Raw genomic sequence first — 16,619 nt, forward strand, 5'->3', positions numbered from 1 at the left:
TATTGCATTTCTCTTGCATGCCAATCACTGTACCAGGCATTGTGGAGAAATGATAGTCCGTGAGTTCAAAATGTGGAGTGGGTAGAGGACCAACATATAGAGCAGGGGTCCCCAAACTATGGCCCGTGGGCCGCATGCGGCCCCCTGAGGCCATTTATCCGGCCCCCACCGCACTTCCGGAAGGGGCACCTCTTTCATTAGTGGTCAGTGAGAGGAGCATAGTTCCCATTGAAATACTGGTCAGTTTGTTGATTTAAATTTACTTGTTCTTTATTTTAAATATTGTATTTGTTCCCGTTTTTTTTTTTTTTTGTTAGTTTTTTTACTTTAAAATAAGATATGTGCAGTGTGCATAGGGATTTGTTCATAGTTTTTTTTATAGTCCGGCACTCCAATGGTCTGAGGGACAGTGAACTGGCCCCCTGTGTAAAAAGTTTGGGGACCCCTGATATAGAGGATAGAGACAGAAACATGGAAAACATGGATAGCAGAGCATGTTCTGGCATAGACAACTGAGTGGGCAAGGCCGTGGGTCACTCAAACCTGTGCTGGGATGTTAGGAATTCATCTGTCAGAGGAGGGGGAGAAAGCATTGCAGGTAGGGGGTATGATCTGATGACATTAATGTGAAGAGCGTGGCATGGCTAGGGAGTTCGGGTGTAGCCAAAGCACTGGGAGAGAGAGAGTGTGTGTGTGTGTGTGTGTGTTCGCTCACATGCATTGTGAGATGGAATAAAAGGGCTAGGGGATGGAGTTGAAACACTAGGCGGGGCTAGACTTTGAAGGGACTTACTCCTTAGCTAAAGGTTATTAGTTTTCTAGTTTTCTTCAGAAGACAGTGAGTAGCCAGCAGGGGATTGTTGGGAAGTGAAGAAGGCCAATCAGTCCACTGACGCATGCTGGAGCATGACCAGACGGACTAGACCAGAGGCAGGGAGAGCTGTCTAGAGGAGGATGAGGCCACAGACAATGAGGATGGGTTAGAGGGCAAATGGAGGGGTGTTCCTGTGACAGAACAGCAGAAGGACTTGTTGGCTGACATGGGAGGAGAGTGGAGCAGGACACAAAGACCTTATTATGTGGAGGGTAAGTCATTTAAAACAGATCACAACAAGAGATGCAGGTTTGGGGAGAGGAAACAGAAGTAGTAACTCTCAACTGCTGTGTAGGCCTCCTTGCATTGAAGTTGATAACAAACCCATTTTACGGGTGAGGGAACAGAAACCTGGAGAGAGTCTGTATAATTTTAACCTAAATCACACATTTGGTAATTGTGAAAATGTTGCATTCCTTGCATATATTCCGTGCATAGTGGCTGTCTGACAGCTAGGTGGGGAGATGCACAGAGGTCTGGAGCTCGGAGGTGGACTACAGTGAGACTGTGCGGCCATAGTTGCAGCCACGGGGACAGCAATTGGAACCACACAAGTGGGAGATCACCTAGAGAAGAAATTAAAAAACCCAGTTCCAAAAGAAGAGGCCTCCACAGGAAGGGACTAAGTGTTGGGGGAGCCATGGAAGGAGAACAGAAATCATCCTCCAGCGATCCTAGAAAGACTAAACTGGAAGGCTCATGTGTCAAGAATTCACGGATTAAGCAAAGTGCCAAATCCTATAAAGATATCAAGTAAGATAAGGGCTGGAGCAGGCTATGGGATTCAGAAATTGAAACTGAAAGAAATGACTGATCACCTTTTACAACTCTTAAGTCTATACCAGGACATAAAACTTAGCCCTGTTGTTATGGTATATCGGGGCAGAGAAGGAGACCACCACATTCCTTTAGAAAACAGAATCAAAGAGGCACGAATGTAAGATGTCTACAAAGGAAAGAAAATAGCTCTGAATCTAACACATTTGCAATTTAATGAACTTTTGAACACCACCAGGATGGCAACATGGTGCAGTGAGACAGACAATAGGAGGGAGAGCTGTGTTCTAGCATTGCTTACTGAGAGCCATGGGTACGTCATCTAGCTTCCTTACGTCTTGGTTTCCATACGTGTGAAATGGTGTCTCCAAATTCCCACCAGCAAGAAGAAATGTTTGCTTCTCTGGCAGAACTGAGACAGAGTTAACCAGTTGCCCTACACCTCATCTGACCATTTCGCAGAATAACTAAGAAACCTAAACAAACAAACAAAAATGCATTCCAGCTACTATTTGAAATAGATCCATTTTTCACTTGCCATTTAATAACCTGTTTTTAGACTCAACTAAAGATTTATTACTGTTGGAGTGAAATTTTTAAAGAGAACCATTTATTTGCTTCTGCCAGGGTGAATTTTGGTGTTAACTGTTCTCTCTCGTTATGTGGTGGGGAAATGGACTGACTTAATAGTTGATGCCCAAGGGGGAGGCTTCTGCCTCTCACTGGTGCTACCACCCAATTTTTCAATTTTAATCATTTCAGTGGCAAAAGAGAGCACACCAGAATTGGCCAAAATTAGTATGTCAAGTAACTAATATGTCAAGTGTATTTCTAGTTTCAATTGGACAAGCCAACAACTGACAAGAAAAATTGGGATGGGAAGAAAGAGGGAAACAAAAAGAAAAAGTGATTTTAATAGTACTTTGCCCTTAAGAGTGGGTAGAGAAGCACCAAAAGAAAACAAAGAAACAATTATGAACTAGTGACAATAACAAAAAAGTGAAGTAAGCTATTTTGAAATCATTGCTCAAATGAATTTAAAACAGAATGCACAGGCATCAAACTTTCTCATCACCTCCTTAGGGAGAGAGAGAGAGGGGGGGGGGGGAGGTCCCAGAGGCTTTGGACTCAACTATTGGCAAAAACATAAGTCACTAATGAGCATTTTGCCTATTATGATTTCTTCAAAACAGGAAGTCCACTATTCATCATAGAACCATTCATTCTATTCCCAGTATGAAAAATCATGTGTAGCTTTCACAACCAATCCAAAACAAAGGCCTAAATAAAATCACAAGGGTAATGGACACAATAATGTGAGGGCAGCACAAAGGAAACTGTATTCTAAAATAATACGTTACGTTTTTGTAGAAGTCCACTCAATACTTCTAAAGAAATTTCACACTTGTGTTCTAATGTACTCAAAGACTAGAAGGGCAGGAATGAAGGTTTTGTGGGGTGACCAACAGAATTTGAGGCCAAGTCCATGGGAAATGGCAGCCAACATGGTGACAAAATTGGATAGTTAATTGTGAAATAAATGGTTTTCCATTGTATCTGCTCTTTATGAGGAGAAATTAGGGAGGCAACTGTATGTGCCCCTACAGTGGTCCATGTGGGCCAAAATGGGGGGGCAGACAGGTTTTCATAGTTGTATAAACATACCCTTGTCCTTCTTGTATCCAACCCTTTTGGATGATAGTTGTAAGGGACATCTAGAAAAAAAGGTGACGTTACACCTACTAGAATAGGACATGAATTATTATGGAAGCAACAATTATGGAAGCTGAGGAACGAACACCTTGACTCTAGAAGCTGATGGGGGACAGAGATACTAATGATCACTGCCTCTCAGAACTACCCCTGGAGCTCTCCTCAGATGGAAAACACCCTACGGTGATTTCCTCAAACTGTCACTAGCACCCCAAATGGAACTGACTGTTGGGCCTGCCCTCTCTCCACAGAGGATTCACAGTTGGATTGCCATTCTTCTTAACCTTATTAAGAAGTCTCTGGAAGCAGCCAAAGATGGCCTCAGCTCCTGTACCAAAGTCCACCCCAGACAAACAAAGCACCAACCCCTAAAGTTGGTATGCAGGTTGTGCCTGTCTTTAGCTAAAATGATTGATGAGGCTGTCTTGTCCCTGGAAGCATTCAGGGACACTTCAAAGCCATGGCGGTTGTGGAGGACATGTCATTCTAGACTGTGCCCTTGCAGACCAAGGTGAAGTCTGTGTACTTGCTCCTACATTCTGCCTGGACAAGGTGCTTCAGACCAAGTGGGAAGGTCAATACAGAAACTTAAGAGACAGCTGGCCTCCTACGGTACCTTCTCATTGGAGGAGACCAGGCACAGCTGGGGGGTTAGTGTGGCAGTGACGTCATTCTGGTGCTTGGGGTCCTGTTCACAGTTGTTTTACTTCAATGCTATATGAAACAAACTGAGCTGATCTGGTTGTGGCTAAATGGCAGAATGTAACCAGTATGACAGGTGATGCACACACAGGTCCGAATCTCACCCACAGTGTAGGAACACGCTGGGGCCACACCTTTCTTCCGAAGCGTTTAAATGTGTAAACCCATTTGTTCTCTGTAAACACAGTTCCATCTCTTCATGTGGTGAAATTACTCAGAGTTCAAGTCTGCTATCTTTGTGGGTCATGCAATCTCATTTCTTTTGAAATGTTGCATGTTTTTGCTCTTTTCCTGAAATGTTTGTATGGCTCTCGTAAATCTGTTTGCTTAGCAACTATCGAGAAATCCCTTTTATATGATAAAGACTTGCTGTTTAGCTAGACGCTGGCCAAAGGACATCTGTACATTTTCTTTTGTAGTCACAGTAGCGTCAGTTCTCAACAGTCTGCGGTCAGTCTACTCTGTATCTGCTCTGCTCTTCTTCATTTGAAATACTCAGCTTCCTACAGAGAATGCGTTTCATTTCCTTCCCACTGATAATGATCCTCCTTATTCAGTCTTCAGTGGAGGAAAAAATGCTATCAGAAAGCGTTTTACTTCACTTTAAAGACTATAGAAGCAATAAAGCTCATTATCAAAATTCAAACAGAAGAAATACAGAGGAAAAACGCAGTCTCTCTCCACAGGCATCCTGGCTTTTTCTCTCCTCTTGCAAAATTCCCGTCTCCCTGACATATAAACATGCATACTTTACTGATTTCTGCTTTCTCCTTGTTGCCATTCTTCCTCTCCCACGTAACAGCGTGCCAGGACTGTGTCCATACCCTTGTCTTAGGAGATGCTTACCTGGGCAAAGCAGCATGCGGGTTCAAGACAGGACAGGAGGACAATGGCGAACAGGCTTCCTGGGGCAGCTAAAGCCCCAAACCTGGCATTCACAGCCTTGGTGGTGATTTTCAGGCTTTAGGAGACTGCACACATCCGGACGGTGGGTATCCCAGGGTGAGTGAGAACTGCACACATTGGGACAGCGGGGATTCCAGGGTGAGTGAGAACTGCACACATCCGGACGGCAGGGATCCCAGGGTGAGTGAGAACTGAACACATCGGGACGGCAGGGATCCCAGGGTGAGTGAGAACTGCACACATAGGGACGGCGGGGATCCCAGGGTGAGTGAGAACCGTGAGAACTGCACACATCGGGACGGCGGGGATCCCAGGGTGAGTGAGAACTGCACACATCGGGACGGCAGGGATCCCAGGGTGAGTGAGAACCGCACACATCGGGGCGGCGGGTATCCCAGGGTGAGAACTGCACACATCGGGACGGCAGGGATCCCAGGGTGAGTGAGAACCGCACACATCCAGATGGCGGGGATCCCAGGGTGAGTGAGAACCAGGCGCCGGGGGCCTCCCTGGAATATGCTGCCTTGTGCGAGGCGCCTGGAGCCTGCATGGTTTGGAAAGAGGTACAAGAGCCCATGATAATGGAGATGAATGTACTGTCAGCCCAGTAGGGCGGGGAGCAGAATCAGATCGAAGATCATCTATATAAAGTAGTTAGATATGTATCCCAATCCACAGATGAGTTTGTGGAGAGTTATAACTATTACAGGCCCACATTTCTCCATCTCTGGCAAAACTATACTAAGCAATACCTTAAATTTGTTTAACTTTACATTTTTTAGAAAGCTTTTACCTATATGCTATATAACTTGATCCTTACACAAAAATTTCACCAAAGAGCACACTGTAGCAGGGATTGAGATTTACCCCAGAATACATGATTATTAAATGACAGGACAAGTATTCATAAAAAAAAAAAAAGATCTGGACTCCTTCCCCTTATACTGTATTTGGTATGTATACGCTCAATACTTGCAGACCTGACACTCTTATCTATGACATGGATATATGTTGCTTTATGCCAAATCGTAGCCATAAGAGTTTTAAACATGAGTACGCCATGTATACTCAATCCGGTGCATTTAAAATGTCAAGAAGTGAAAGGTCATTACAAGCCTAAGATAATTAAAACACCGCACAAACTCAGTCCTTTTTGGATTTTTACTAGTTAAATTCTCAGTCCCTCTTTCTCCCTCCCACCCTCCCTCCATCTCTGTCCCTCCCTCTTTAAATTAAAGAGGAATGAAGGAGCTTTTGCTCATGACCAAGGTGACCAAGAAAGAGTTAACAGGAGCCAGACGTATTCCTCCACCTGGAACAATGAAAAGCTGGACCACCTGTAAGTGTTCAGTCCTGGTCTTGGGCGGCACAGAACACCCCTTACAGAGGAGAAACAGTGAGGCCACCTCTACAGGGGCCCAGGTATGGTGGGCAGTGAGTCTGTGCAGGTGGGGAGGGAGGCCCACACAGAGCCTGCAAGGAGACAGAGAGGCCATGGAGCTTGCAGTTCAGAGAACAGCGCATTAGAGACCTGAGAGGGTCCCCTCAACACTTCAGCCAAGTCGGAACCATCAGATGTGTGTGCAGAAGGCACGGGCCCCCTGAAAGGAACAGAAAGGACAATCGCTGGGGCCCATAGAGGGCTGGGAGTGTGTGTGTCCCACTGGCCAGTGTGTAAAACCTCACACTCTAGCCACTTCACAGACGGATTGTTTGATGGTAGGCACCATTCGTCCTGGAGCAAACACTGCTATGGGACCACCTAAGATGACAACAGTGTAAGACCCTTAAAGTAAAGAAAGAAAAAGCAAAAGAGCCTCGTCAACCTAGGATTCTACATAACTTTCAAAAATAAAGGAAAAATAGTACTTTTTCAGAAATGTAGAAGTTGAACAAATTTAACAGGAGTGGAGACAAGCATTATCATCAATGTTACATTATTTCAGGCAGAAGGAAAATGATACCATATGGAAATCTGGAACTATATTAAGGAATAAAGATCAACAGAAAAGGTAAATAAATATGTGGGTAAATATGAAAGACTTAAAAATGACTTTAAAAAAGAGTAATGACATTATAGGTCATAGGCAGTCTTATTTCAAGACTTCCTACAACGCTGCAATAATCAACTCAGTGTGGTCGCAGCACAGAGACAGAGGATAAATCCACAAAACACAAGAGAGTCCAGAACGTGACCTACATGTGCACAAATGTCTGCACTTCCAACAATAGTGCAATGGCAAGTCAGTGGAGGAAGGACAGTCTCTTCAACAAATAGTACTGGAATAACTGGATATGCAAAACATGGCCTCAATCCTCACTCTTACCATATCAGAAAGTTTATCGAAACTGATCACAGACAAAATATAAGATCTAAAGCTTCAAAACTTCCAGTGGAAAGTATAGGAGAAAATTCCTCATGTTCTTGGCTTTCTTAAGATTTCTTCAATATGATATTAAATGCACAAACTGTAAATAAAAAAAGTGAATAAACTGGACTTTATCATATAGAAACCTTTTGCTCTTTGAATTACAATGACGAGAAAAAAGCAGAAGCCACAGACTAAAAAAAAATTTGCAAAACATCTAACAAAGGATTAGTATCCCCTCTCCAAAAAAGGATTAGTAGCTAGCATACATAAAGATTCTTATAGTACAGTAAGACAAACAGCCTAATAAAAATGGACAGATTTTATTAGACCTATAGTAAAATAATTTATACAGATCACAAATACGCATACAAAATGGCTTAGTATCATTAGTGATCAGAAACATGTACAGTGAGACACGCTGACTAGAATGCGTAAAACTGAGAAGACTGGCCATCCACCGCTTGTTGACAAGTGTCAGGAGCACACACCTGGACTCTGGACCAGCGCCCAGCAGTGGCCTGCTCTAACACTGAGCTCCACTCTGCAGCTGCAGGCCCGGCTGCAAGGCAGGCTGTCACTGCCCGCCCGGGGGAAGTCTCTCATCCTCCCATCCCTCTTATCAAATGGAAACAACAGCTACTCAGTTGATTTATTTTCTCAAGCCTTGTGCTGATCAAGTAAGATCATGTGAAACCACTTGATAAACTTGGAGTACGAATTAATGTTCTTCTATCAAAAGTGACATAAACATGAATATCTTCGGAAATGTAATTTAAAGAAACTGGTAGGGGGGTGACATCACGGAAATGGAGCCGTGAGCAGCGTGTCCGACAGATCTCCCCAAAATCTCAACAAATTTATCAACTAGAAACAGAATTATTTATCCTCGGAGCATTCTGGAGTTCCACACACACTGAAAGCGAAAGGACTGTTATCACTTGAATCTGAGAGACGGGTCAGAGCTGACGGTGTGGAGGAAGCTAACTACCGCACGGAGGTTCATTCAAGCCGAGGAGGGAGTATGCCTGTGGTGAGTCAACCCACGCGTACAACTGCCCACACTCGGGGAGCGGCAGCCTGGGCGCTGTGAGCAGCCACCGGCGTGTGGTGAGAAACCGCGCACATCCCGTGCCGCGGTCCGGTCGCAGAGCGAGCTCCCTTGCACCGCCAGCGTCCCCAGCAGCCTGCGCACTGTGAGAGAGAGTCCCCAGCCACCGGTGTCCTGAACATCCCACTCGCCCACACGCCCAGAGCACCCCACTTGCCCGCACATCCAGAGTGCCCCATTCTCCCACGCGCCCAGTGCACCCCAGCCGCCAGTGGCAAGGCGAGCGGGAGGGGCGCCAAGGCTGTCTTCCCTACTCCGGAGATTCTCTCCGTGGGCGGGGCACCTCACCCAGCCATTCAAGCTAACAATCAAGCATTGGGGGAGGGGCACGCGGGCAGCCTGAAATACTTTCTGGAGCACAGCTGCAGATCCAATCACTGAAATTAGCTTAACCCACGAAATCTGCACACCCATGGGGTTCTAATTGATAAGATCTCTCTCAGTTCAGCGATCCAAGACAAGAGGCGTGATATTTTTTAGTGCCTCTCGCTAAAGGGGCAGGGGCAACTTCTGATTGACAGAGCCTCCATATTCAGGGATATACACTAACAAGAGGGACTTGGCAGATATTAAGATCTATATAGCAAGCAGTGACTAGTGCCTCTTCTTCCCAGCCAAAACAGGCTACAAAGTGTGGAAAGCCTGGGTTGAGCAGTCCAACTGAATGCTAGGCGCTGAACAGTCACCTTGACAACAATTGACTCCCAGCCCCGCCTGATTACGCTGGAGGCTCTGACTGCCAGAGCCTTACCCAGAGCCTTGCACTGAGTGGGGATAGAGTGGGGATTTCCCAGCTCTTTGAGCCTCTTACTCCCCAGGCAGAAGCAGTGGCAGCCTCATAGCTGGATCACCAGGCTGCTAATTCAGGAAGGGGAGACTAGGAGAGAGACTCCAGGAAAGCAAACTCTCTCATTGTTGGACCCTGCAAATGCCAACAAGCCTTGACTACCAGCCTGACTAAAGCCAATTATATGACATTGCCATAGAATCCCATCAACTGCAAATCCCTACCTAAGCGTGACACAGGGGCAGAGCCTGGGGTACAGAGTCACCGACCAGGAAGAGGGAGAGAAAAGAAAAAGGAAGAAGTTAACCTCTCAAAATCAAGAAAAATCCACAGACTTTATAACTTGTTCCACTAATTTTTCGTTGTTGTTGTTTGTTTCTTCTATCTTATTGCCTTCATTATTATTATTTCTATTTCCTCCACCTCGGTCCTTTTATTCTCTGCCCATCTTATGCTTCCCTTTTCTTGAACTACACTACTCATGAGTGTTACATTTTATTTCTTTTCTTCATCCTTACTCTCCTTTAGGGTTACATTCCAAAACCCTTAACTCTCACTCTCTCCCCTTTTGTTTTTTTTTCTTTTCCTTTTTTTCTTCCTTTGTTTTTCTTTTTTTCTTATTTTTTCCTTTCTATTCGTTGCTTCTTTTCTCCTTTTACTTTTCCTCCCATTCAATCCTCAATCACGAACAAATTATTTAATTTGGGACTCATTTTTTGGGGGGGAGGGGTTATGCTTTTGTTTTTGGTTTTCTTTTGTTTGTTTTTGTGGCATTTTGGGTACTTTTTACGTTGCTTTTTAACTCACTAGCATTCCTCCCAACCCAAGGTCTCTATTGTATTTAGTCTTCGCTCCACTTAATACAACAGATTTTTACTTATTATTTTTATTTTTTTTCTTCTTTAATTATTATTTTTTTCTCCTTTTTTCTGATTCCCTCTTATCCCTCTCATTGTATCTCTTAGTCGACCATCACTTATAAGCAAATCATTTTATGCTTGTCTAAGATTTTTTCCTTTTTTTTTTTTGCATTTAGTAGGTCCCTACTCCCTTTTTTGCCCCTTGAATTCTTCACCCCAAATCAGGCCCTCCGTTATAGGCAGTTTTTGTTCCATTTAGCATAATATAATTCACAGGTCATCACGATATTTCCCTAAGGAGGGGAGGAGAGGGGAAGAGAAAAAAGAAAAAAGGGGGAAATAATAAATTATTACTGTTTTTTTGTGGGGTGTTTTCGTTTTTTTTTTTTTTTACTTTTTATTCTTTATTAATTCTAATTAGTGCTATCAACAAGACCACCCTCAGATGCCAATAAGAAAAAGGAAATTGAATATTATGAATACAAAAGATAGAGAGGTAACACAAATAGATGTGGAAAAATCTATGGAGAAAAGATTTAACATATTGGAAGCCTTGGAGCTAAATGACAGAGAATTTAAAACAGAAATCTTAAAAATACTCAGAGATATACAAGAAAACACAGAAAGGCAATTTAGGGAGATCAGAAAACAACTCAACGATCACAAAGAATATATTACCAAGGAAATTGAAACTATAAAAACTAATCAAACAGAAATGAAAAACTCAATTCACGAGTTGAAAAACGAGGTAACAAGCTTAGCTAATAGAACAGCCCAGATAGAAGACAGGATTAGTGAAATAGAAGACGAGCAACTTGAGGCACAACAGAGAGAAGAAGAAAGAGACTCAAAAATAATAAAAAACAAGAAAGCCCTACAGGAATTGTCTGACTGACTCCATCAGAAAGAATAACATAATAATAGGTATATCAGAGGGAGAAGAGAAAGAAAATGGAATGGAGAATATACTCAAACAAATAATAGACGAGAACTTCCCAAGCCTGTGGAAAGAACTAAAGCCTCAAATTCAAGAAGCAAACAGAACACCGAGTTTTCTTAACCCCAACAAACCCACTCCAAGGCACATCATAATGAAGATGACACAAACCAATGACAAAGAAAATATTCTCAAGGCAGCCAGGGAAAAGAAGAGTACAACATATAAAGGAAGGCCTATTAGATTATCATCAGATTTCTCAGCAGAAATTCTACAAGCTAGAAGAGAGCGGACTCCAATATTTAAAGCCCTGAAAGAGAAGAACTTTCAGCCAAGAATACTATACCCATCAAAGCTATCCTTCAAGTACGAAGGAGATATAAAAACATTCACAAATACAGAAAAGATGAGAGAATTTATCATCAGAAAGCCCCCACTCCAGGAAATACTAAAGGGGGTTTTCCAACCAGATTCAAAGAATAAAAGAAAACAAAACCACAAGTAACAGCTCCATCAAGAACACAATAAAACCAAATTTAAACTGTGACAACAAAAGAAAAAAAGGGGGGAGAGGATGGAGATTAACAGTAGCAAAGGATGATGAAGTGCAGAAATACTCATAAGATAGGGTACTACAATGAATATGGTAGGTACCCTTTTCATTACTTAATGGTAACCACCCTTGAAAAAACCACCACAAAAACACTTGACTTAAAAAAGGTAGCAACAGAAGAAAGAAGTATGAATACAAACAAACAAAAACAAATGATAGAAAAACAAAAGAGAAGAATCAAACAAGATACAAACCTAACATAAAGCAATTTATAAAATGGCAATAGGGAACCACAAGTGTCAATAATTACACTAAATGTAAATGGATTAAACTTACCAATAAAAAGACACAGAGTAGCAGAATGGATTTAAAAAGAAAATCCAACTGTATGCTGCTTACAAGAAACACATCTAAGCAACAAGGATAAAAACAAATTCAAAGTGAAAAACTGGAAAACAATACTCCAAGCAAACAACACTCAAAAAAAAGCAGGTGTAGCAATACTCATATCTAATAATGCTGACTACAAGACAGAAAAAGTACTCAGAGACAAAAAATGGTCATTTCATAATGATTAAGGCGACACTGAATCAGGAAGACATAACAATCCTTAATATATATGCACCAAACCAAGGAGCACCAAAATATATAAGACAGCTACTTATTGACCTTAAAACAAAAACTAACAAAAATACAATCATACTTGGAGACCTCAATACACCGCTGACAGCTCTAGATCGGTCATCCAAATGGAGAATTAATAAAGATATAGTGGCCTTAAACGAAATACTAGAACATCTGGATATGATAGACATCTACAGGACACTTTATCCCAAAGCGACAGAGTATACATTTTTCTCTAGTGTACATGGAACATTCTCAAGAATTGACCATATGTTGGGCCACAAAGACAATATCAGCAAATTTAGAAAAATTGAAATTGTACCAAGCATATTCTCTGATCATAAAGCCTTGAAACTAGAATTCAACTGCAAAAAAGAGGGGGAAAAACCCACAAAAATGTGGAAACTAAACAACATACTTCTAAAAAATGAATGGGTCAAAGAAGAAATAAGTGCAGAGATCAAAAGATATATACAGAGAAATGAAAATGAAAATACGACATATCAGAATCTCTGGGATGCAGCAAAAGCAGTAATAAGAGGAAAGTTCAAATCATTTCAGGCCTATATGAACAAACAAGAGAGAGCCCAAGTAAACCACTTAACTTCACACCTTAAGGAACTAGAAAAAGAAGAACAAAGACAACCCAAAACCAGCCGAAGAAAGGAGATAATAAAAATCAGGGCAGAAATAAACAAAATAGAGAACAGAAAAACTATAGAAAAAATCAATAAAACAAGGAGCTGGTTCTTTGAAAAGATCAACAAAATTGACAAACCCTTGGCAAGACTCACCAAGGAAAAAAGGCACGGGATTCAAATAAATAAAATCCAAAATGAAAGAGGAGAGATCACCACAGACATCATAGATATACAAAGAATTATTGTAGAATATTATGAAAAACTATATGCCACCAAATACAACAATCTAGAAGAAATGGATAAATTCCTAGAACAATACAACCTTCCTAGACTGAGTCATGAAGAAGCAGAAAGCCTAAACAGACCAATCAGCAGGGAGGAAATAGAAAAAACTATTAAAAACCTCCTCAAAAATGAAAGTCCAGGCCCAGATGGTTATACTAGTGAATTCTATCAAACATTCAAAGAAGACTTGGTTCCTATTCTACTGAAAGTCTTCCAAAAAATTGAAGAAGCAATACTTCCAAACACATTTTATGAGGCCAACATAACCCTCACACCAAAACCTGGCAAGGATGACACAAAGAAAGAAAACTACAGACCAATATCTCTAATGAATACAGATGCTAAAATACTAAACAAAATACTGGCAAATCGAATACAACAACATATTAAAAAAAAATACATCATGATCAAGTGGGATTCATCCCAGAATCTCAAGGATGGTTCAACATACGTAAAACGGTTAATGTAATACACCATATCAACAAAACAAAGAACAAAAACCACATGATCTTATCAATAGATGCAGAAAAGGCTTTCGATAAAATACAACACAATTTTATGTTTAAGACTCTCAACAAAATGGGTATAGAAGGAAAAGATCTCAACATGATAAAGGCCATATATGATAAACCATCAGCTAACATCATATTAAATGGCACTAAACTGAAGGCTTTCCCCCTTAAATCAGGAACAAGACAGGGTTGTCCACTCTCTCCACTCTTATTTAATGTGGTACTAGAGGTTCTAGCCAGAGCAATCAGACAAGACAAAGAAATAAAAGGCATCCATATTGGAAAAGAAGAAGTAAAGGTATCTCTTTTTGCAGATGATATGATCCTATACATCGAAAACCCCAAAGAATCCACAAAAAGACTACTAGAAACAATAAGCCAATACAGTAAGGTCACAGGATACAAAATTAACATACAAAAGTCCATAGCCTTTCTATATGCCAACAATGAAATATTAGAAAACGAACTCAAAAAAATAATCCCCTTCACTATCGCAACAAAAAAAATAAAATACCTAGGAATAAACATAACAAAGAATGTAAAGGACCTATATAACAAAAACTTCAAGGCATTGTTAAGAGAAATAGAAAAAGACACAATGAGATGGAAAAATATTCCTTGTTCTTGGATAGGAAGAATAAATATAATTAAAATGGCCATATTACCCAAAGCAATATATAAATTTAATGCAATTCCCATAAAAATTCCTATGACTTTTTTAAAGAAATGGAACAAAAAATTATCAGATTTATATGGAACTATAAAAAACCCCAAATAGCCAAAGCAATCCTAAGGAAAAAGAATGAAGCTGGGGGCATTACAATACCTGACTTTAAACTATATTATAGGGCCACGATAATCAAAACAGCATGGTATTGGCAGAAAAATAGACACTCAGACCAATGGAACAGAATAGAAAGCCCAGAAATAAAACCACATATATATAGTCAAATAATCTTTGATAAAGGGGCCAACAACACACAATGGAGAAAAGAAAGCCTCTTCAATAAATGGTGTTGGGAAAACTGGAAAGCCACATGCAAAAGAATGAAACTCGCGTACAGCCTGCCCCTGTGTACTAAAATTAATTCAAAATGGATCAAAGACCTAAATATAAGACCTGAAACAATAAAGTACATAGAAGAAGACATAGGTACTAAACTCATGGACCTGGGTTTTAAAGAACATTTTATGAACTTGACTCCAATGGCAAGAGAAGTGAAGGCAAAGAGAAATGAATGGGACTACATCAGAATAAAAAGTTTTTGCTCAGCAAGAGAAACTGATATCAAAATAAACAGGCAGCCAATTAAATGGGAAATGTTATTTTTAAACAACAGCTCAGATAAAGGCCTAATATCCAAAATTTACAAAGAACTGATAAAACTCAACAACAAAAAACAAACAATCCAATTAAAAAATGGGAAGAGGACATGAACAAGAAATACAAATGGCCAACAGATATATGAAAAGATGCTCAGCTTCATTAATTATTAGAGAAATGCAAATCAAAACTACAATGAGATACCACCTCACCCCTGTTAGATTAGCTATTATCAACAAGATGGGTAATAGCAAATGTTCGAGAGGCTGCGGAGAAAAGGGACTCTCATCCACTGTTGGTGGGACTGTATAGTACAACCATTATGGAGGAAAGTATGGTGGTTCCTCAAAAAACTGCAAATAGAACTACCTTATGACCCAGCAATCCCTCTACTGGGTATATACCCCAAAACCTCAGAAACATTGATACGTAAAGACACATGCAGCCCCATGTTCATTGCAGCACTGTTCACAGTGGCCAAGACATGGAAACAACCAATAAGCCCTGCAATAGAAGACTGGATAAAGAAGATGTGGCACATATACACTATGGAATACTACTCAGCCATAAGAAATGATGACATCGGATCATTTACAGCAAAATGGTGGGATCTTGATAACATTATACAGAGTGAAATAAGTAAATCAGAAAAAAACAAGAACTACATGATTCCATACATTGGTGGAACATAAAAACGAGACTAAGAGACATGGACAAGAGTGTGGTGGTTACCAGGGGTGGGGGGAGGGAGGACGCAGGAGGGAGGGAGGGAGAGAGTTAGGGGGAGGTGGAGGGGCACAGAGAAAACTAGATAGAGGGTGATGGAGGACAATCTGACTCTGGGCGAGGGGTATGCAACATAATTTAATGACAAGATAACCTAGACATGTTCTCTTTGCATATATGTACCCTGATTTATTAATGTCATCCCATTAACATTAATAAAAATTTATTAAAAAAAAAAGGAACGTAGGAAAGATAAAATAATACCATGCAAAATTAAGTCTTTTCATGCCTTCTTATTGCTTTTATTTAAACTATTTAAAAAATTTTTAATATTTAATTAAAAGGTCTACAAATATTTTTTAAAATATATCTGAAAATAATATACAGAAGTTTGTGTAAATTACTGTTTACCAGTAATAACATCCTACTACTCTCCAGGTGATGAGCATTCAAGGAGTCAGTGAACTGTTGAGCTTTCTCAATATTTTCAGTGTCAGTGATCAGATTATAACTCGGCAGTAAAGATCGCCTCTCCTGAAGACATCAGTGCTAACAAACTGACCTGGACTCATTCGTTCTGCCCTCATATGTCTCCAGGCAGCTTGGTGAGAATCCACGACCTGAGCAATTCCAGCTCCCAGATGGTCAGCTCATGGTACAGCCCAGGGACACTGTGAAACTGTGCGCTCACCCCCAGGGACCGTAACTTCAAGTTTGTCTCCTGCCCCCAGGTATGGAGCACCAGCTGGTCTGCAGTCCCATGACACTGGAACAGTTCCGGGAGCTCGCCACTGCCACTGCCACCACCACCGTGCTGCTGAAGGGCCTGGGCAGAGGACAGACATGTGGCCAGCTTAAGAGATGCACTTAAGGACCTCATTCTTGGAAGTCAAGAGAGAGCAGGGAAATTCCAATTCT

General features: G+C 41.1%; 1 protein-coding gene across 3 annotated transcripts in view; it reads right to left on the reverse strand.

Annotated features, from left to right (window-relative positions):
• The window catches only part of LYPLAL1 (lysophospholipase like 1), a 60,250-nt gene that overhangs the window by 17,716 nt on the left and 25,915 nt on the right, over window positions 1-16,619 (reverse strand). Inside the window, exons 5-6 of one of the 3 annotated variants that reach the window (XM_066238106.1) lie at window positions 16,264-16,527; window positions 7,349-7,441 (exon numbers count right to left, since the gene is read on the reverse strand). In XM_066238106.1, coding sequence (XP_066094203.1) covers window positions 16,285-16,527 — 243 coding nt within the window. In that variant the 3' untranslated portion in view covers window positions 7,349-7,441; window positions 16,264-16,284. Of the gene's footprint in view, window positions 1-7,348; window positions 7,442-15,979; window positions 16,528-16,619 lie in introns of those variants that run through there. The other 2 variants (XM_066238105.1, XM_066238104.1) reach the window with 2 other exon arrangements.

This window comes from Saccopteryx bilineata, chromosome 1, assembly GCF_036850765.1.
Source record: "Saccopteryx bilineata isolate mSacBil1 chromosome 1, mSacBil1_pri_phased_curated, whole genome shotgun sequence".
In the NCBI taxonomy this organism is placed as follows: Eukaryota; Metazoa; Chordata; class Mammalia; order Chiroptera; family Emballonuridae; genus Saccopteryx; species Saccopteryx bilineata.